Source organism: Anabrus simplex, chromosome 6 (assembly GCF_040414725.1).
Source record: "Anabrus simplex isolate iqAnaSimp1 chromosome 6, ASM4041472v1, whole genome shotgun sequence".
NCBI classification, from domain to species: domain Eukaryota; kingdom Metazoa; phylum Arthropoda; class Insecta; order Orthoptera; family Tettigoniidae; genus Anabrus; species Anabrus simplex.
In genome coordinates, this window is record NC_090270.1 from 177,812,549 (window position 1) to 177,836,321 (window position 23,773).

The following is a 23,773-nucleotide window of genomic DNA, read 5'->3' on the forward strand; positions in this document are numbered from 1 at the left end:
TGTTATTGAATAAGAGCTATGTTGAGTGCCTTTAAAAAAACTGAGCGCGTTATCACAGAAATTTGATCTAGCGGCAGTGATATTTGACACAGAACATTGCTGTGGGATGAGTCTTTGTGTATGCACTGTACAACACTAAATGCAAGCTAAGCCACACCTCCAAAATTCCTCTCTCCACATACCCTTCAGCTTTAGATACTCCTGTAGCAAAGCAGTGTTAACAAAGCTGGTACAGATGGGCATACAGTATTAGTCCTCTACAGATAATAAGAAGATTTATCAATAAGTTTGGAGGATATGATAACCAAAATTTGGTTTGTTATTAATGGCTATTGCTAGCAAAATTGGTTATAAAATATTTAGGAGTAATGCTAACTTACAACCCCCTTCTAGAGCTGTTTCTGGTTATTTGCTGCCAATTTGTACCGTTTATCCTCCTGTTCATGTGTATGGTGGAAGTATTTTGTGTCTTAAAAGAAAGCAAGTCTGTAGTTTCTCATTGGAGCTATCGTGAGCATGTTACGCCATCAGTGGGAGACTTACAGTTTGAACCAAGAACATGTATTCGTATGTAGGCAGAAGGTGGCTTACTGAAAATTATTTTGGAAGGAGATTTTATAGAGAACTGCATGTATGGAAAGCTGCATGTGAGTGTTGTAATAGAGACAGTGGAAGAATGGGATGTTGTTGCAATGCTAATTGGTTTACCAGCAATAAATTGCTGTGGATGTATGTAATCATTTCTCTTTGTTGTTTCTTCATGAAATTCTTTAGCTTAGAAGTGAATTATTTAAAGGTCTGAGATTCTGATGTAACAATATCACTTAATTCTTAGTAGGGTTACATTTTCCTAACCCATTGTAGTTTTAATTTCTGAAAATGTAATTTCATTTGGTAACGTTTGTTTTTTCAATGTTATATCCATGGAGAGTCAATCTTCAGATGTGATGAGAGGGTAGAAAGTATTATAATATTTATCAGGAGGTATCTCTACCATTTCCCATTTTTATTATAAGATCTGCATTATATACCAACAACCATGATATGAAAGATTTGCAGCATTTTATCTGCAGGCGATATAGTGGATGGTCAAGAACTGCACTTTACTAGAATATTAAAGGAGAATATTTGTCATGAATTTTAGTATTAATATTATTCTAAAAACCAAGACATTCTCTTCTTTTTAAGAGAGATTCCTCAGTTGAAGTTAATAAAGCAGAGTTCTACACTGTAACATATTAATATGAATTGTGTGTTCCCATTTCCTCCTTTGTCATGACAGCAATCTTGACATGTTAAGAGTCTCTTTATTTGAAAATGATTGCCCTTATTTGTGCTTGCCAGGTTATCACTGCAGGAAAGCCCTTTCAGCCAAACCAGTTGCCACCGCAAATGATAACTGCTCAGAAATCTGTACTGCAAGGACAAACAGGTAATACTGATTTTTCTACATGATTTTGATTCTTTGACAGGCTTAATGAAATTTATGATCATCCAAGCTGGTAGTATAAAGTCCATAATACTCATATCATAAAACTTTAAAATGTTTGTGTTGCCACAGTTCGTTATTTCTGAACCTTTGAACAATCTGGGATAGCTTCTTTCATGACAAAATAGCACAGAAAATAAAAATTGGTTAATACCAATTTACACTAGCATGCTCCACGGAATAAATGAACACTTACTGCGCTTAGAAAAGGTGATGCCCAGAAAATTACTGTGTAATACTCCTCTCATAGTACAAATTGGTACTACTTAATTTAAAACTCCTTTACCCTTTCAATGCTGGCCCCACTGTGTAGAGATAGCGTGCCTGTCACTTGGTAGGTCATGGTCTTTTGAGGCTGTTTGTGTCATGGGGTTTGGTTTTTACCCTTCCAGTACTGTGCAGTCTAGTCCTGTTCCACATGTTATGATTAAATCCTCCAGTATCAACCATAATCTGATCTTTACTTAAATTATTTTACAAGTTGAATTAGCTGAGATTTCATAAAATGAAATGGTGGTTATTATACAATTTGATTAGTTTGGTTTAAAAGTAATGGGCACTGAAAAATGCTAATATAATCAGTTGATATTCATCTTCATAAAGTGTAGGTTTTATATTGTTGGCCTATTGGTAACACAATTCTTTTCTGCAATGCAATTATTAATAGGATTTTTCTTTTAATGGCAGAAGAGCCCATCAGAAAGAGCAAAGAGTTCAGTGAACAACAGTGAATACAGGATATGATTCAAAATGCCAGTGCAAACACTGGTATTGTTGCCAACATCAACACTGAAATGGGTTAGCAGATTATATTTATATACTTCTAACAGCCTAATGTAAGCACTACATTTATTATCCCATCTTCTTTTCAACATTTTTTTTGCCTCATTAACACTTCATTGACAGTTCACAAGTATGGAAAAATAAAAACCACAGAGATTAATGTAAATCAGTGGAGTACATAAGGTGGAATAACCCTAAGAGGCTAGGTGATTGATATTTCAATACTCAGTGTAATTGAAGGGATATTAACACACATTATTATTATTATTATTATTATTATTATTATTATTATTATTATTATTATTATTATTATTATTATTATTCATTAGCATCAACTTCGATTGAGAGAGTTGTGTGAAGTACAATGCAATACTGTTATTTTTCCCTACATATGACTAATGCGTTATATACATATGTTAAGTTAGGGCATGTTTTGTTTTGTGAGACATCTTAAGCTAAAAAGATATCTAAAATTGACACAGGCAGTTAAAACATATAAAGAACACTTTGAAAGTCATTAAAAACATTTATATCACTAGTATTTTGCTTATTCTTAATGTTCATGATTTCTTATTCACCTTCTAATTTGAAGTTAAAACTTCTTACATCCTTCATGCTGTTGTGGTAAGAAGATGAAATTTTTGTTCTATATTTGGTAACAAAGACCTTGTAATGTATAAACTGCTGATGTATTTTGTTATAATTCTAAAGGGGCTCTCTTTTTGGTTGGCAGGGGAAACTCCTCTCTAGTGTGGTTGAAGTTCTGTAGTCAGAGGGCCATGATCAGGAGTTATGTAAGTTAGCAATGCACCAGTTAAAAGAAGACATGTCATCAAAATCCAGGCCCTGGTTATGAGAATATTTATTTTTACAGTTTGGCTTACATCACACTGTTACAGGTATGTTTTATGGTGACGATGTGATAGGAAAGGGCTAGGAGTGGAGAGGAAGTGACTCTGGTGTTAGGTAAGGTACAGCCTCACCATTTGCCTAGTGTTAAAATGGGAAGCCAGAAAACTATCTTTAGGTCTGCCGACAGAGTGGTTCAAAACCACTATCTCCAGAATGCAAGCTGACAGCTACGTGACCCGAACTATGCAGCCACTTGCTTGGTTGATAAGAGTGTATTTTCAGCCATAAAATGTAGGAAAAAAAAAAAACCATTTCCTACATGCCCAGTATATGACTGTTGATTCTTTGTCTAGGAATAATTCTTCTCAGCTGTTGTAAGTGATCTGGATGCGAGGGTTGTAGATTGTCTTCACCATTTATTTCATGTGAGAGCATAGCCTATAAGCCCACTAGGTTAGCATCGGTTAACAAGAATGCATGTCTTATGTTTCATCCTGACAAATGCAGCTTCACATTCAAATGTCCATTTAAATGGAGCACTTACTTGTAATAAGTGATAAATAGGATGCATTATCTCAGCAGATTTCAGAATGAACTTCAAATAATAAGAAACACATTCAATAAATGCACACAATTCTGGATCCTTTGGTCTTGGATCACTGATGATTGCTTTGACTTTATAGGGAGATTTCTGAATTCCTTCTGCACTAACAATAAAACTTGTTAAATTGTAGATCGAGGTTTCTTAATCGTTCAAGACAACCAACCCAACCCAACCCAACCCAACCCAACCCAACCCAACCCAACCCAACCCTGTTTTTAAGCATTCCAATTGTTTTACATAAAAGAAATTTTCTAAACGCTGCTTGTATGAGCTGTAGGTCGCTTTGTCTTCACTGAAAAATTCAAAATTGTGAGACTGTGAGACTTGTTTACTAGAACTTCTCTCAGCCGGATTGTGCTCGGGTTGTTACTTAGTGGTGCTGACCTCCGTATAAAATTCCATAAAACTGCAGTCAGCTTTGAGATTTTTGAAGATGATTGTGGAGGAGGCATTTGAAGAGGCATTTTTATATCTCACATATATTGACTCATTGCTCTTAAAACACTTCAGGCATATGTTCATAGGGTAATGGAGACAGTCAAAGGCAAGGTTATGAATAAGCCTATGTAATACAGAAGTTATAAACTCTCCTAGCTCTTTCCTATCCCTTCGTTACCATAAGACCTATCTGTATCAGTGCAACGTAAAGCAACTCGTAAAATAAAAAGGAGTTTACACCGTGAGCATCCCATCCACATTGCCAGTTATTATGTTCAATCTGGATTCAATAAGAGCACTTCTATCTTACATTTATTTAAAATCTCATTGTTTCCATAGTTACAGTAAGACAAAGAATAATCTTACTACTACTTCAATACAGCAAATATAAATTGCCTTTTCAATGAATAAATAGAAATGAATGATATACCACACTCGTAGAATAAAGATATGTCACCATTTGAAAGAATAGATAAAACAGAAATACACAGCTTTTGTGTGAATTTTTGTGTGCTAGCGATCTGTAGAACTTCATATCTGTTAGGTCTGCCCTATTCCTCATATCTTGTTTCTCATTACTACATGTATTTATACATATCACAGAAATTTTCATGATAGCTGCCTAATCTTTCTCATATCCTTTACATCCCTGTTCTTTCTCACATGTAAAATGCTCTCTAAATTATATTTGTTTGTTGATAGCTTCATTTCCTGGTTATGCAACTATTCCTACAACTACAAATCAGACATTGGTGATCAGTCAACTTGGTGTCATCAGTAACCAGCCCAACATTCTGCCTGCACACTCAGCATCTGGTGGTAAACCTACTGACATGCAGAAGGTAGGTCCCTATGGAAATGTTGAAAAATTTGCTGAAGAATTTGGACGAAGCTTACAAATGATATGTGGTAACCAGGTCATATTAGCCCTGTAACATGAATAAACTGTGGTTATTTTACTCAGACAAGTTGCTACTTCCCATTTCTAATTGCCTTCTGTGTTGCCTTAGTGGATCTTATGGTTTATCACTTATTTTTTCTACAATTTCATATGCATGATTTGCATGTCACTCTTAATGTCAAACTAGAACATGTCGGACTCGATGGAATAATCATTGATTTGCTTGTGTGTGTAGCTCTCCAGCATGATGTATATTTAAATGTTCAGCTTCTTGTGGTACTGTGGTTATAGGTTGTACTGGTTATGATGCTATGTTAGAATGTATTGGATCCTAATAAGCTAGATGAAGTTCTATTTATCCATTGATTTTTCTTTTCTTCCCTTCACAGATCCTTCCTCTTTCTAATTTATGTCAAGTAGCAAAATAAATATAGGGGAAGGGGGGGCAAGATGGGAACGCTAAGGAAAAAGTAGTTCAGGTGCGTTATACATGTTGATAATATGTTCATAAATAGTTCCATTTTGTTGCGTCACTATCTGTTTCTCATTGTGCACTAAAATAGTTTTTGAAAAGTTAAACACAAAAACTCCACACACAAAAAATCGTGCATACTACCAATGCCCCGTCTTGCCCCACATATGGGGCAAGACGGGGTGGAGGTTTCTTTGTCTCCATGGTGCTGCCACTGGCCTGGAAACTTGCATTCTTCAGTAAAAATTATACAAAAATTTGAACCTATTCCTATAACCATGAATTACTAATATCAACGTAAAGTATTACACCATAATAAACCATCATAAGGCTCGTAGTTGGCATAATGAGCAAGAATAGAATTTAAATTCATTTTTATGGTAAAAATATATGGATTTTTAAATGACCGATTTTTTCGTGTGACCTCCTGAGAGGCCGTGTGCAGGTCTTTAAAGTCGACCCCCGTGGGCGACCTGCGCGTCGGGATGAGAGATGGAATGGATGAAGATGAATGAAACTGGGCAAGGGTGTCGAAGGAAGTTGCCGTGGACTGTCAGAAGGTACCGTCCCAGCATTTGACTGGTATTGAAAATGGGAAACCACGGAAAACCATTTCAAGGACGCCCGACGGTGAGGCTCGAGCCCACGCGTCTACCGAGTCAGCAGAGAGCTTGGCCCCATGACCTATCGCTGCGCTTTAGCCAGCATAGCCACTGCTGTCGGTAATGACTGATTTAGAACCCCACTACCCTTTGCACTCAGTATTTGGTCCCTTGGCCTATACCAGGGGGCATAATTTATAAAAATGAAATATGAATAGAAATTATATAAGTACCTATAGGGGAAATACTATTTATCCTAAAGGGCAAGATTAGGACTGGGGCAAGATGGGGACTAGGACAAGATGGGGACTGGGGCAAGACGGGGACGTCCCCATCTTGCCCCAAATGTTATACTGAGACTAACGGAATAAAACTATCTTCATTTATTTATGAATTTCCTCCACAAGCTCAATATATATACATTAAGGTACAGTCTAATGGATAGTCTTCAAGAACAAATGTATTTCAATTCCAGCTTACCTCATCAAAGTCCAAAGGATACATATGTATAAGATCACAGGGGTTAGAAACAGTAAAAAGGCCACTCCAAGCATCCAGACAGCTCGCACTGACTAGAAATCGTACAAACTGTGTAACCTTCATCTGCCCTTCAAGATATTTCCATTTTCAGGCCAGTGGCAGCACCATGGAGACAAGGAAACCCCCACCCCGTCTTGCCCCGTGTCCCCATCTTGCCCCCCTTTCCCCTACTATTCGGTTTAAATGGAAAAACTTGCTCTTGTAAACCTTTATCTACTTATGACTTGCAGTTCTTATAGTGAGAAAATACTTTTCGATTACACAGTACAATCTGACTTCCAGTGTTATAAGGAAAGATATATAGCACATAAAGAATGTATATGTTTCTGGCAATGAAACCTTTTTGTCTTGTTTTGTAAAATGGTAGTGTGCACTTGGAAGCATAAGCCATATAGTAATATAATTCTTCATCTGTGACTTTTCAACTAGTCCTCCTCTGCTTGTATTACATTTATTTAAAGTTATCTCTAGGTACACAGTGAAAAGTATTTTGGTCTGATTTATCTTATATCTCATCATTACTGTTAGCCTTGTGGCATTCTAAGTAGGTTCCTCGTTTTTGTTTTGTTTGTTTCGATGTACTTAATTATGATACTGTGTAATGGTGAATTTACTGTTGCCAACATAAAGTTAAATAGAATCATGCCATTTTCATTAATGTATTATGGTGATCATCTTACACAAATTTTGATCTTTTACTGTGGGTAGCAATTTCGAGAATTTGTTGTAATAATATAAAGATTTAAAACTTAAATTAAAAAATCTTCATTCGTCCATTTCCTGACTTAAAATGTTCTAACTAACTCTCGTATGATTTTCTAATACACTATAGGTTTGGAAATTGTTCCACTGGAGTTTCTTCACGTGTTTACAGATACTTTTAGAGTAACTGATCTTCCTGTATCAGCTTTTAAAGATGGTGGGTTAATGCTGAAGAATTCAATTACGAATACAACTACAGTATCACCCCTCTTTTACACTTTTCAAGGGACCCAAGGAATACTGGTATAAATGGAGGGGGAGTGTAAATCGTGGGAAACAACTTTTATATGTAAAAATGCTCTGGAAAAGGATGTAAACGTTACACAAATGCATATTACCTATTGTTTTTTAATTTATAGATTACTAGCTGATGTACCCGTGCTTCGCTACGGGATTCTCAGAAAGACTGACTTGGTTGTTTTCCTAAGTGAATTCAACATAGGTCATTACAAACACGTCAGTAGGAATGTAGCGATTGAAAGCAATGTTATCATATAAAATACTCGATCAAATGAAAAACCGCACACTTTCTCACTTTCAACGAACAGTACTACGGTGCCGATCTAAGAGTCCAAAGTTCCAGAGCTGGAATAACCAGGTCGCAGACTGCCGTGAAAACTCCTCTGTCATTATTCTGTTAAATATACTCACTACTCATTCCAATCAGTGGCTCAGAGTAGGGATTGTATAGCTCGAATACTATGATGAACCAGTGTGTTATGTACCAGATATATCAGAAACTGTATGAACCAGAGGAATGGCATGCTAAAGAAGAAAGTTATCTTACACCCCAGCTACTTCCCACCAATATACAGGCAGGCTGTTACAGTCGGTACGACCAGGCGAGTTGGCCGTGTGGTTAGGGGCGCGCAGCTGTGAGCTTGCATCCGGGAGATAGTGGATTCGAACCCCACTGCCGGCGACCCCGAAGATGGTATTCGGGAGATAGTGGGTTCGAGCCCCACTGTCGGCAGCCCTGACGACGGTTTTCCGTGGTTTCCCATTTTCACACCAGTCGCACCAGACTATACCTTAAAGCCAAGACCGCTTCCTTCACATCACTATTCATTTCCTATCCCGTCGTCGCTATAAGACCTACCTGTGTCGGTGCGACGTCAAGCAAATTTAAAAAACCTCGGTACACTGCAGTAATCCTATCTATCGGGGATGAGAGGAAACAGAAGACAAAAATCACATCACAACAAACAATGGTCAATGTAATGTTGTTGTTGATAAAGTTTATGAGCTTTCTATATTGCAGGCCTTCACATTAGTTTTCTTTCGACTCTGTGATATTAGGGTGTCTTACAAAATTATTTATATCGTAGACTGTAGTTCCTTATTCTCAGACTTTGCATACCGATTTTCACTAAATTCTGTTTACCCATTTTCTCGTGACTCGGCGCTGATATGGACTTCGTAACAAAAATCCAAATTCATGAATATCTCCGATTATATGCGGTATGTATAAGACATAAGTAATAGTTATGTAGTATTGATCGATACGACCTCTAATAACATAAATAACTTATTCGAGAATTACGTTTCAGACCTTCCCCTAAAGTACCATTTCACTCAGCGTGAATAAAATAATTTGTAGCCCAGATTGCAGTGGTTCATCACCCGACATTACATACCGATTTTAAATTCTCTTCAGCCGTTTTATCGTGATGCGTGTACATTCATACATACAGGCAGACAGACAGAAATTACGGAAAAGTAAAAATTGCATTTTCTTGCTACTGTGGACATGACCGATACAGAAATACCATTCTTTTCAAATTCTGAGCAATGTACAGACAAAACTCTTATTTTATATATATAGATTATAATCTTAATCCTATTACAGACACTACACTGCCTTTGTAATTCTGCTCATCCACTTACCACTAGAAGGGTACCAGTAGGTAGTTAAAAGATTGTGTAATACAGTATATTATTTTAATCTGGTTATCTTTCTTATAATGACTATAGAATTGTCTAACATACAATAAATTTTCTTTGTCTGGATGGAACCTTTCAACTTCCACTATTGCACCTATTTACAACATTAATTCATACTTATTCCAGATGGAAAACTACACAGTCACTGCTTCCTAACACAATAGTCAATAATTGATCTCTGCTTACACTTCTTATTTCTAATGTCCTCTGTTTGTTTTTCAAGTTCATAGGGGCAGATATCTACATAAGGCATCACCTGCTGCACTTGCATCAGCACTTGTAGGCATCACTGTGCTCATCTTCTTCTTCATTGTCACTAGTGGGAGAGACTGCTGCTGTTTGTTCCACAACCAACTCCTCCACATTTCTTTCGTCTGCAGTTATCATAGAATCATCCACCCGAAGAAAGTCCTCAGTAGTGCAGTACTACAACATTCTCCATACATCAGGAAGCAGGCCTTCTTCTTTTTCTTTTTCTTCCACAGTTTCATCACTAACTGCGTTTGTTTCCCCACAAATAGTTTTATAGGTAATGTTTTGCCTTTCCCTAAATCAGTCGATCCAGCCATTGGATGCACTGGAATTTTTAATGACAGTAATACTTGCCACTTCACATGCATTTTCCAAAAACATGCCTTTCCATCCACCAAAATGGCATCTTATCTTTTATCCATATGACGAACACTGATTGCCTGGTTATGGTGTCAGTTTTTTTTGTCCACACAAAACTGTCCACACTAATTTCAGATAGACCCCCAGCCCAAAAGCACACCCGTGTTAATAATATATAAAAAATAATTTTTTTTGGGTAGGCAACTCCCTAGTCAGAATTGTCATGCATTTTGCTTAGATTCGTAATCGGCTAGTTTCGTCCATGTGTTGTAAAGTGTGTGCTATACGGTTTGGTCATCACACCATGGTTACTTGAAGTGTTATAGTTTACTTGTGACGCCATTTTACTTTGATTATTTTTCTTCCAGTCTCAAACAGCCTGACGTGGTGGGAAGCATAAAATGTCACGAATGTAAGTTTGAGGATTTTAATACATTGTGAGCACAGGGAATCTGAGGGGACAACAAAAAATATTGTGAACAATAGGAAAACATAAAATGTGGGAATGTAAAAGCGGGGTAATAGGAGATTTTATGGGTATGAGGGAAACAATTAATAGGATGAGCATTTATGAAGTAGTCGTGCTTTCTTTGGAAGGTATGCTACCCATCCTTGCAGCATTTATCAGGTAAAGCCTTTCAAGGATGAACGATAGTGGAATTAAAATCTACTTGTTTTATGATTTCGTAGACCTTGGCTTCATGGTGGACATTTAAATGCACTGACTTAACACTCATTAGTAAAGAAAATCAAAGTTCGGTTCCATTAATTAGTGCCTGTCAACTTGAACTTACTGCCCAGATCCAAGTCTGGTGAGATTTGGTGTTTACAGAGCACTGTCTTCTGGTATGCATTAGAATAAATCTGCTTTCATCCACCTGCTTTGGATTTTGCCTTTGAGATTATGAAAGTGACTGAATTATGAGCAATAATAGTAACACCATTGCTTATGCAGTCAGCCCCTGTGATAAATGGTGTGAAAGTACAGTATAGCTTGTAGGGTTGGTTGGTGTATACATTTCAGTGGGCTTGATAGACAAGGCTAGTATACCTCTTCAAGGCCTCATGAAAAATGATCTTTTGTTTTTAATTAATTCAGTTAGATTTTGTGTAGAAGAGTGGAATGCCTAAATTGGAACCTACAAAAAATCTCCATTAGTTTGCGAGATATGAAGATCCTAAGTTTTAGGTAGGGTACTGTTGCATTACGACAGGATATCGCGCACCTATTCGGTCTGTTTGCAAGTGTTTCTCAGTGTCAGCACATTATCTGGAATGAATAATATGTCCATAAAAGTGAAGCCTTACCAATTTGAACCAAAGTGCACAACATCTCGATTAGAAAACGATTCACCAGCATTTGTTATTTTGGAGAGACAGGGAAACGCCGAATGGTGTAAATGCGAACATTGTGAAGCGATGCCCACTACTGCTGAAAGTTTCTGCTGTAAAGACATTGAAACAATAAATGAAATATGCGAAAGTGTGATGTGTTTTGTTTGTCACGAGGACTTTTCTGATGTGTTAAATACCACACGTTTTCTTCATATAGATAAAATGAATATTCTATATGTTAGGGAAAGACTGGCTGTGAAAACTAATGGTAACCGGCGGTCTGTAGCCTTTCGCCAGTTTGTGTTGTGAATCAATTAATGGATTCCTTTAGGAAGAGCGAAGTTATACCATCTTGTGTAGTGAAAGCAGTCCGAGAACAATATCTCCAAGAAGGAGGTACATACGTTGGATTCCAGGCTGCTGAGGGGCAAGAACTGAAATACTTTGATAACAAATTTGAAAGTATAATTAGAATATTTCAATTTTTTTTGTAATATATGTAGATGCATGCTTTGCAACAGGAACAGATTTCATTCCCTTCATATTTAGCATGGGCACAGAACCTTTTTTTAACACACATTTTCTATTTTTACTCAGGAGTTCAGCTTTATATTTAATCAATAGTTCGTACTCCTGCTCTCAGAAATGTGTAGAGCATATGAAACTATGTTGGGTTGATGAGAAATTAGTGCAACTAATTTTTATTGCTAAGCGAGATATCTCTCTGGAAATTTTTCTTGATTAGCAAATCTGTGAACACCTGCCCCTACTTCCTTCAATGTTTTCAAAGTGCTTGCATGGTTAAAACCTTTTCACTTAGGTATTGTCTGCAGTAGCTAAATATGCCGAACCGCAGTTGCGCTGCTACACCTACTAATAGGGCACAGGAGGCAGTGACGTCACTTGCTCAAGCGTTGTGGCAGTTTTCTTCTTGTATCTGCTGAACAATATAAAATAATGAAATAGGGTTTTCAGCACATTGATTAACATTTAATCTTGCATTCAATGAATTAAGAAAATAAAATCCCAAAATAAGTTGCCTGGGCCTTTCATTGTTGCTCTGGCTTTCTGCAACAGCTGATAATGGATCTGCTGGGGATCCAACCTGTCTTTGGGCTATAACTCTTGTGGGATAGAATACCAAATGTACAGTTTCTTGGAAATAAGTTTATAAGAGATATCTCGCTTAGCTATAAAATAAACTTCTGCTTTTATTTTCATCATTATACTGATAAATAAAATCAGGGAAGGGATTATGAAGAATTTGAAGACTGTTCAAAATAAATTTGAAATGCAGTGGGTATATAAAATAAGGAACAACTTCCAAACCTAAATAATTTTTTGTTTGGGATCAGATTAGATTTCTGGACTTGGCACTAACTTACTATCGCATGAATTAATGGGGGAGACAGTCTTGAAGATGTGAACACTGCATCCTCCAGATATTCTTTAAAGTAGTTTTGGGGCTTAAAGGAAGTTGCATGTAAAGAAATAGTAGTTTACATGGATTCTTGTTCTGAGTAGTTTAAATATTTCATATTTCCTTAGGGAGATTTTGGTCTGCTTGTTTTATTGCACGTTTCTTTTGTTCTGGCTTTCTACAACATGGGATGCAACCAGTCTGTGAGCTGTGAAGAACTCTAGTGGAATAACCATTTGGTTATTCTGTGTGGGCAAAAGTTTCTATTTGTAGGCTTGATATAATGCTGTGTGACACATTGCATGTGTTTATGTTTAGAAAAGTGACTTGAATCTTATCTAATATTTTGTCTTGCTGGATCTGTCAGTTTCTTGTTTTGTTCTTTTCTATCTTTTTTGCAGTTGCTGTTAGTTAAAAGTCCTGTATATCTTTAGCTTCTGTAGTGTTACATTCATATCACTTTATGCTGTAAATATTAATAATTGCCTGGCAGTTAACATTTTCAGTCCTTGACCAATCTTATCTTCCCTGATCATTTTTATATTTGCTGAAACAGATATAGGTCTACAGTCATCTAACATATTATACTACAATAAAAATATAATTGGCTAACATTATTATCGAGGTTCAGTTCGTGTATTTCTCAAGTAACGTGACTGTGAATGTAAAATGAATTTCCTCCATTTATCTATCATATATCTTTTACCAGGTATCAGTCAGTTGATGCTCCTTTCCAAGAAATATCCCAGTTAAGTAGTTCTTATCTATGGTTTCATTATTTTTTTTCAAGGTAAATGTAAACATTTCCTCTTCATAGTTCTTTGTAGGTAATAAATAGGATAGATTTTAGCAGATTAAAATGAATGGCCTTGCAGGAAGTTATTTGTGACAGAACATTTCTGTGTTCAAAATTCAGAACAAGTTCTTTACATTTTATTCACGAACGTGGACACATTTTAAGCAAGATTTCCCTCACATACTGTTGCTAGGAATACTGTTAAGTTATTACAGTTTCTGAACATTTTGTTGCAATTATTGTTTCATAAGGAACTTTCCTGTGTTGTTATTTCAGTCGTTACAATTTAAAATAAGAAAATGTAGTTTCATTTATGATGCAAATGAGATCATTATTCATTATGAACTGGCTAATCCATAAACAAGATTTATGTAACAGGCATTTCTGACAAATTGTGGGTTGTTTTAAATCAGGCTGTCTTTGCTAAGTCTTTGTTCACCTGTATTTATTATTTGAAGCTATGCTAATTACTCTTTCCTGGTTTTCCTTCTCCTATTAACACTGCTGCTATTGTTGTGTTTTGTAGTTTGGGCTGTGAGTATGTGTGTTTGGTTTGGCTTGACTTGTGGCTGCTGTAGGTGATGGGGTCAAAGTCTGTGGGAGGGAACGGGCAGACTATGAAGGTATCCAGTGGGACGAGCCAAATCTCATCGTCAGGGTACGTGGTATCCCAACCTCAGCAGCTGATAACAACCCAGACACCCACAACCGCCATGCTGGGCGGCAACCAGACGCAGTTCATTAGTCCAATACAGGTGTGTGGAACAGCTTGGGGTTCCTTCAGGCTTAGGTTGACTAGACAGTATGTAATACAATGTATACAGTATCTTCTTTGAAGAATACATTATTGATTGCACCATCAGTAATTTCTCTTGTACGCCTTCTCATTAGGTATTAGTAGAAATACATGAAAATGTTTTTTTTAAATGTTTTTTTATATTGTTGTACAATTCATTGCAAAAGTGATTTTGTTGATTTAACTAAATTTAGCACTGTTTTACATGTTAACATATTGAGTTACATTTTCGCTTCAAAATACTTGATCATTTCGGTCTTGTGTTTTAACATTTGTACGTTACCAGATTTATGTGTTCTTTTGCAGTTTGAAATATTGTTGTCCAACTATAATTTTATTTACAAACATTATGTATAACATTTCTAATAATTGAATCTTACATAGCTTTAGCTGTAAACTTCTTGTAGTGAGAACTGCAAAGCTATGATAAAATTACACGCTCAGTTTGAGAATATCTTCCAAAGTAGATTGTGATCTTCTTCTAGGATATCAGGCCATATTGACATTGTACAAATGTCATCATTTCAGCTGCAGTGCAGCAGCTCTTTTCAAAATGAAATGACACAGAATAGGTGGGCACTTTTTGTTTTATTAGCAGCATCGCACATTGGTGTTTTCAAGACGTGTGCAGTGTAACCTAGGGCATCCATTTTTCTTTTGTCTCATTGCTAATAGTCACCTAACTGTACTAACCTGTAGCCCCTCTTCTTTCTTGTTGAAACAGTTATCATGTTTCATTATTTTGATAACTTCTTTGTAAAGTAAAGACGCATATGATAATGGCGAACGATAGCTAGAATCATGGTTTCCTCAGATCATATTTCCACTGTTGTGGATTGTCTTCTTCTTTCTCTTCACACTCTAGAGGGGGCTGTATACCAGGAAGAGACAGGTGAGATGAAGGCACTCTCTCCATGAATCCCAACAATTATGGACAGGATTGGCAAAGATTTAAAGTGTCACAACATCAAAACTGCCTTTACATTCACACCATCCAAAATATATTTTCTGGTATCTTACAAGGGGTCTGTAGATTGTATTCTACTAGTGCATGGCATCTTTTGAATCTCAACATATCTTTTTTTCCTCATTTGACATAATATCACTACCTCATTCGTTAAACCTATGTTCATGTTGCTCGTAAGCACAATTTGTCTGCATAAACCTGCTCTAACCTTGCTTTGACTATCACTGTTGTTGGATAATATTTTGAATTGTGTTGGTGTGCCTCTTCCAATGTAGTGGTGACTTTCATCCTCAGCTTCCAGTTCTCAATATCCTTGTCAAGAATGAAATTGAGCTCATCAGAATCAGTATCATTCAGTATGGTAGCGCTTAGATCACAAGAACATTCTTATTTTTATTTTGATAATGCTGAACATCAGAAAAGAAATGACACAATAAAACACAAACACATTGTAAGGTCAATGATATTCATGAAAACTAGGTAGTAAGTCCATAATGCACTCATCTTGGAACCAGGAAAGAGTGCAAGAATAAATGATTCCAAAAGAGGCCAGAGATAGCACCAAATAATAGAAACCTAAGATGTTGAGTCATTGTCACCATCAGAGCTGCAACATCTTACAACTGTTTCGACATAGTGTCAATATGAAAGTGCAGAGAGTTGATGTTACACTGAGAGAACATAAGCATCATCGTTATCTCGTCCTACCTGAAAGATCTGCAGTGCCAGAGCACGCCCTTTCTGTGGAAACCACTGTTCTATTTACTTCTCACCACCACCATCATGTGCTCTTTACCAAGAAGCTATTGAAATAATGAAACGTGACAACTCTGTCAACAAGAAAGGAAAGGGGCTACAGGTTAGCAGTATTTAGCAACTGTTATTCACAGTTAGATGAGAGAAAAATGGTTTGTACTGGGTCATGCTGCCCAAGTCTAAACACCAATCTGAGAGAGAGGCAAGCTGGTACTTGTGCCTTGATCTAGCCTTCTTGCTGCTATATAAGTATAGGTGCTACCTATGCAATCTTATTTCTACTTGACAAGGGCTGTTGCATTATAGTTGAAATATCAACAATTATTTACAATGTAAGAACAGGCTAATATCCTGGTAGAAAACCAAATTTTGTTACTTCACATTGGTCGTGAAAGCCTGAACCAATATACTCACTTAAGTTAACCATTGTTTGAAAATTTATTGATATTGCAGTTTCCGAATCGATATACCATTTTGATGATTATTGTTGGTAATCTCAATATTAAGGCACTTTCAAGGGAACTAGTAATTAATCAGCATTTAAATGTAACACTCAATGTGTTATAAGATTAGATTGTCACACATACTTCATGGATCTCTCTTCATGAATTACTTTTCTTTAAACGTCCCACTAACTACTTTCATGGTTTTTGGAGATGCTCAAAATTTGTTCTTAGGATTTCTTTTACATGCTGATGAATGTACTGACACGAGGCTGATGTATTTTAGCATCTTCAAATACCATCAAACCGTACTGGTATTGAACCCGCCAATTTGAACTCCAAGGGCAAGTGCTCTGTCATCTGAGCTACTCAACCTTACTCACGAATATTACTCTGCTGTACTTACTTTGTTAGTGGTGGTAGATGAGGTCTTGAACATTCATCTGCAGTCTGTTTGAGTCAGAATTTCATTTCATACAGCTGAGTATTCTTTGTGATCTGACATTAGGACAAGTGGTGCTCAATCTCTAATCACAAGAGTACTTTTCTTCCATTAAGCACCAAGGAGAAGCCATCTACTTTAGTACAGCCGAGGCTGATTTTCATATTATCGCTTTACTGCTGGACACTGCATTTGTTGTTCATTGTTTTCTAAAATAATCTTTTCGATTTATTCCGTTTACCTTATGGCACCCCAGTACAGCTTCACCAGGTTGTTGTTCTGGTGACAGTTGCAGCCTAATTTTGAACATATCAGGTGGTGTTCCTTGTCATTTGTAGAATTTTGTCATTTGTATATTGTGGACATTTTTTCTGTTCAATTTTTTAATTATGAAAATAATGGCTGAAATATAAAATTGACTCTAATTTCATAATGTAAATTATGTCCGTAATAAAACATCCTTATGCCTATCTATTGACGTGATAATGTGTACACAAACATTAGAGCTTGTGAAATGTAGAACTTGGTGATATACAAAGTCTGTCCAAAATTGTATACACACTTCAACAAGTACAAATTCTTTATTATGTGTCAGTACTGAACTTCATTATATATCACAGATTTAACACAAGCTTCCTTTACTTTTTTAGTTATTTTCGGTTCTCAAAATGGTTGCCATTAGTGGCCAAACACATATCACAACAGCGAATGGTTGCTTGAACAATGTAGGTCAGTGTGTCCATGGACGTATTTCTGCACATGCTGCTGAAATTTCTTGATGAAGGACCTTCACCATAAGTGGTTTCCTGCGTTACATGGCATCTTTCAAGATCCCCAAAGGTAAAAGTCCAGAGATAGTAAATCTGGTAAACGTGTTAGGAAATCAAATGCACTCCTATGCATTGTCTCTGCAGATTCTGCAGAACTCCATTCGGCGGCCAGGATTGTCCTCATTTAATTGTGTGCAATAATCGTGGTATGTACACTTTCCACTTAACACATGAGTGATGGACCCCGAGAACTCAGTATACTTGCGAGCGGTTGGTGCTGGGCCCCGAGAAATCTTGTTTTTATGCAACTCACGTTTCCTTGATTGCTGCTAATGGCAGCGGCGAGAGTATAAATTTCAGACGGTGTAGTCCTGGAGTATATATAGTGTAAGGCAGCTGATGCTGCATCTTTCTTTAAACGTTCATGTAGTTAACAAAATAATATTGGAATAGCTCTACAATTATTGCAGATTTATTCCTGTGTCAACATGGCACGACACATGAAGTTGCTAATGGATACCAATCTCTGTGATGAATTATGTACAGACCGGTTATCGGATGTACAGAGTGACAGTGAATTGGGTATTTCTAATGATCTTAAGAGTAAGAGATTCTGAAAGTGATACTGGACCTTTTACATCAAATCGTGGACGATAATCTCGTGTGTTGGAATAGACCAGCGACTCAGATACAGCCGATGAAGATGTTAACATAGATAATGTACGTCCCTCTTTGTGAAGGGTACTGCTTTGCTAGGTACTGCACTGCATTGAACTACTAAGTAACCTGATCATTATTTGTTTCATGTTTGAGGTTGATATCTTAAATATAGTTTGAGTTAGGTTAGTTTGAGTGCAGCAGTGTAATTTGTTTCTTGCAAGCTTGAACTATCCAGTCAACAGAGGGTAGCAACCTCCGTTTGGAGCTCATCACCAGTGTAACAGCTTTCAGAATGAGTCGTACACTTACACTGTTAACCTCTGTCTCATGAGCACATTGTGTAGCAGACTTCTGAGGCAATGTTTCAAACTTTTCTAAAATTATAGCTGAAGAAGTAGGACTTGCAGCTCTTCAAGATCTTCTGGGTCTTCCTGTGTGCACATCACACAAGGTACCATGCATCTCAGACATATCGCAAAGCCATGCAATAATTGTAAAGCATGTTGGAGGTTGTGTTGCAAACTCACGCCTCCATACACATTGAACTTCAATATTTTCAAACTGAAACCACCACTTTAAAATGAACTTCCTTTTGTCAGGCATGTTCTGAACATCTTGATTAGCTATCATATGTTACACATAAGTCATAAGAGCCATATGGGTACTGACATCTGTTGAGAAAACACCATTCTACGTATTCCATGGATAATTCATTGCAACTCTGAAAACAATACGCAGGTACCATTTGTTAAAGTGTGATACATATTTTTGATGGACCCTGTATATTCACTGGATTGAAAGTGTCTTTCTTGCAGTAATACTTGACAAGAATTACAGTAAATAAAAATTTAAGATATTTCATGTTTTTAGCGTGTGCACGTGGTTGGTAAATATTTTCTTTTAGAATGTTGCTGGGAAGGGAATTGTGCATAAATGGTTTATTGCTGTATCTATAATTTATTAGCATGATTAGCAACTTTTGTCATTTATGTGTTTGTTTGTTCCAAGAGGATGATTTCTTCCACCCTGCCTAAACAAAGTTTCTTACCCAGTTTTGAAGTTACTTTTGTACTTCAAAATGAATTACTCAGATTGCAAAATTGACTACTGCATTAACATAATATATGGTGGTAGAGAGAGGTTACCCAATTAAAAAAAAAAAAAAAAAAAGTTTGGAGAGCATGTTCAAGCGCTTAAAATGAGGAAATTCAAATTGTCTTTACTGTCATTAGTTATGAGACAGTAGATACTGTGAGCAGTGTGGTGGCCAAAAGTTGTCCTGAATGTGCCCCATGCTTGGTTGCTTGGCTTTTGTTTTATAATGCATGTGATATTAATGTATGTTTGGTGGTAGAACTACCTATACATGTACCTTTGTCAGATTATATAAGTTTGGATTGGTTCTAGAAGTATTTGATTTTTATGGAATGGAATGATGTGCACTACATTTCATAAAAGAAAATCACATACATAATTTTTCATTTTTATATGTTTCACTTCCGTTCACTTAGAAATCTAGGTTGATTTTAATGTTATCAAAATGGGACTAAGCCTTACCTGAGATGTTATTCAATACATTGTTCAAAGTCCTTTAAAACATGCATTATTTCTTTTAAATAATAACTTCATTTATTTTATCCCAGGTGTTCTAGAAAAAATGAGGCATAAGTTGGTCTTATGAATTGTGAATTGACTGGTTAGACAAAATCATAAAGTGCATTTTAAATTTTTGTAAATATAACTTTATAGCAGTGCTTCAGTACATTTTAATGTTCTGTTATTGACTCATATCAGTTTTTTATATTTAAAATTGCTTTGGGATTTATATTTTATTTTGACTTACCAAAACTTTCTTATATACATCTTAAATTTTTAAATAGTGTACTCTCATTAGCCACTAAATTCCCAGACTGATCTCATAAATAGTTCATAGTGTACCTTACACATTACCTTCGAAGTACGTAGTCCCCTTTTAGACTAGATATCGATACCTGTGGCACTCCCATGTTCAGAAGCATTCCAGGAAGCCTTCTTTTCGCAGCGCATTCAAAACGAACTTCGATTGAGTTTCAGTTTCCTTCACCATCTGAAAACTTTTCCCCTTCAGCTGATTTTCAGATTTGGGAATAGACAGAAGTCACATGGTGTAGAAAGGACAAATGGGGAGGATGTGGCACCAGGGTAATGTTGTTCTTGGCCAAAAACAGTCTAGTCACTAGAATAGTATGGGCAGATGCATTTTCACAGTCAATGAGCCGTGGCTTGTTTTGCCAGACTCTTACTCTTCACATCCTCCCATGGACATTTCAGAACTTCAGTGAAGAAAGCAACATTAACTGTTTGATCAGTTGTTGTTGTTTGAGTCATCAGTCCATAGACTGGTTTGATGCAGCCCTCCATGCCACCCTATCCTGTGCTAACCTTTTCATTTCTACGTAACTATTGCATCCTACATCTGCTCTAATCTGCTTGTCATATTCATACCTTGGTTTACCCCTACCGTTCTTACCACCTACACTTCCTTCAAAAACCAACTGAACAAGTCCTGGGTGTCTTAAGATGTGTCCTATCATTCTATCTCTTCTTCTCGTCAAATTTAGCCAAATCGATCTCCTCTCACCAATTCGATTCAGTATCTCTTCATTCGTGATTCGATCTATCCATCTCACCTTCAGCATTCTTCTGTAACACCATATTTCAAAAGCTTCTATTCTCTTTCTTTCTGTACGAGTTATCGTCCATGTTTCACTTCCATACAATGCCACGCTCCACACGAAAGTCTTCAAAAACATCTTTCTAATTCCGATATCAATGTTTGAAGTGAGCAGATTTCTTTTCTTAAGAAAGCTCTTCCTTGCTTGTGCTAGTCTGCATTTTATGTCCTCCTTACTTCTGCCATCGTTAGTTTTTTTACTACCCAAGTAACAATATTCATCTACTTCCTTTAAGACTTCGTTTCCTAATCTAATATTTCCTACATCACCTGCCTTCGTTCGACTGCACTCCATTACTTTTGTTTTGGACTTATTTATTTTCATCTTGTACTCCTTACCCAAGACTTCATCCATACCATTCAGCAATTTCTCGAGATCTTCTGCAGTCTCAGATAAAATAACAATATCATCGGCAAATCTCAAGGTTTTGATTTCCTCTCCTTGGACTGTGATTCCCTTTCCAAATTTCTCTTTGATTTCCTTTACTGCCTGTTCTATGTAAACATTGAAAAGGAGAGGGGACAAACTGCAGCCTTGCCTCACTCCTTTCTGGATGGCTGCTTCTTTTTCAAAGCCCTCGATTCTTATCACTGCAGACTGATTTTTATACAGATTGTAGATAATTCTTCGTTCTCTGTATCTGATCCCTATCATCTTCAGAATCATAAATAGCTTGGTCCAATCAACATTATCGAATGCCTTTTCTAGATCTACGAATGCCATGTACGTGGGCTTGTCCTTCTTGATTCGATCCTCTAAGATCAGACGTAAAGTCAGGATTGCTTCACGTGTTCCTACATTTCTTCTGAAGCCAAACTGATCTTCTCCCAACTCAACTTCAACTTGTTTTTCCATTCTTCTGTAAATAATACATGTTAAAATTTTGCAGGCATGAGATACTAAACTAATGGTGCGGTAGTTTTCACACCTGTCAGCACCGGCTTTCTTGGGAATAGGTATAACAACATTCTGCCGAAAATCGGATGGAACTTCTCCTGTCTCATACATCTTGCACACTAAATGAAATAACCTTGCGATGCTGGTTTCTCCTAAGGCAGTCAGTAATTCAGTGGGAATATCATCATTTCCAGGTGCCTTGTTCCTATTTAGGTCACTCACAGCTCTGTCAAACTCTGACCTCAAAACTGAGTCTCCCATTTCATCAGCATCAACAGCCTCTTCATGCTCCAGAACCAAATTATCTACATCTTTACCTTGATACAACTGTTGGATATGCTCCTGCCATCTTTCTGCTTTGTCTTCTTTCCCTAGAAGTGGCTTTCCATCTGAGCTCTTAATATTCATACACCTAGATTTCCTTCCTCCAAAGGTTTCCTTGATTTTCCTGTATGCAGCATCTACCTTTCCCAGGACCATACAGCCTTCGACATCCTTGCACTTCTCCTTCAGCCATTCTTCCTTAGCTACCTTGCACTTTCTATCTACTTGATTCTTTAATCGCCTGTATTCTTTTCTGCCCTCTTCATTTCTAGCATTCTTGTATTTTCGTCGTTCATCAATCAGGTCTAGTATCTCCTGAGTTATCAACTGATTCTTAGTTGATCTTTTCTTCCTTCCTAACATTTCTTCAGCAGCCCCACTGACTTCAATTTTCATGACTCACCACTCTTCCTCTACAGTGTTTCCTTCAGCCTTTTCATTTAGTCCTTGTGCAACATGTTCCTTGAAACAATCCCTCACACTCTTTTCTTTCAACTTGTCTAGATCCCATCTTTTTGCATTCTTTCCTTTCTTCAATTTCTTCAACTTCAGATGGCATTTTATGACCAACAAGTTGTGGTCAGAGTCCACGTCTGCTCCTGGGAAAGTTTTGCAATCCAACACCTGGTTTCTGAATCTCTGCCTAATCATAATGAAGTCTATTTGATACCTTCCAGTGTCTCCAAGTCTCGTCCACGTATACAGCCGTCGTTTGTGGTGTTTGAACCAAGTATTGGCAATGACTAAATTATGATCAATGCAGAATTCAACCAGCCGACTTCCTCTTTCATTCCTTTGTCCTAATCCAAATTCTCCTACTGTACTACCTTCTCTTCCTTGGCCTACCACTGCATTCCAGTCTCCCATCACAATTAGATTCTCATCGCCTTTTACATATTGTATTAAATCTTCTATCTCCTCATATATTCTTTCAATTTCTTCATCATCCGCTGAACTAGTAGGCATATAGACCTGCACTAATGTGGTGGGCATTGGTTTGGTGTCTATCTTGACGACAATAATTCTTTCACTATGCTGGTCGTAGTAGCTTACCCGCTGAGCTATTTTCTTATTCATTATTAAACCAACTCTTGCATTTCCCCTGTTTGATTTCATGTTGATAATTCGGTAGTCGCCTGACCAAAAATCCTGTTCTTCCTGCCAACGTACTTCACTTATACCAACTACATCTAACTTCAGCCTATCCATCTCCCTTTTCAGATTCTCTAACCTACCACAATGATTCAAACTTCTAACATTCCACGCTCCGACTCGCAGAATGTCAGTATCCATCTTCCTGATGATCGCCCCTTCTCGTGTAGTCCCCACCCGGAGATCCGAATGGGGGACTAGTTTACCTCCAGAATATTTTACCCGGGAGGAAGCCATCATCAGTACACCATTCATACAGATAGAGCTGCATGTCCTCGGGAGGTAGTTCCGGCTGTAGTTTC

General features: G+C 37.1%; 1 protein-coding gene across 1 annotated transcript in view; it reads left to right on the forward strand.

Annotated features, from left to right (window-relative positions):
• The window catches only part of LOC136875924 (polyhomeotic-proximal chromatin protein), a 96,751-nt gene that overhangs the window by 22,716 nt on the left and 50,262 nt on the right, over positions 1 to 23,773 (forward strand). The window contains exons 3-4 of the mRNA XM_068228257.1: positions 1,345 to 1,432; positions 4,869 to 5,008. Of these exons, the coding sequence (XP_068084358.1) occupies positions 1,345 to 1,432; positions 4,869 to 5,008 (228 nt within the window). The remainder of the gene's footprint in view (positions 1 to 1,344; positions 1,433 to 4,868; positions 5,009 to 23,773) is intronic.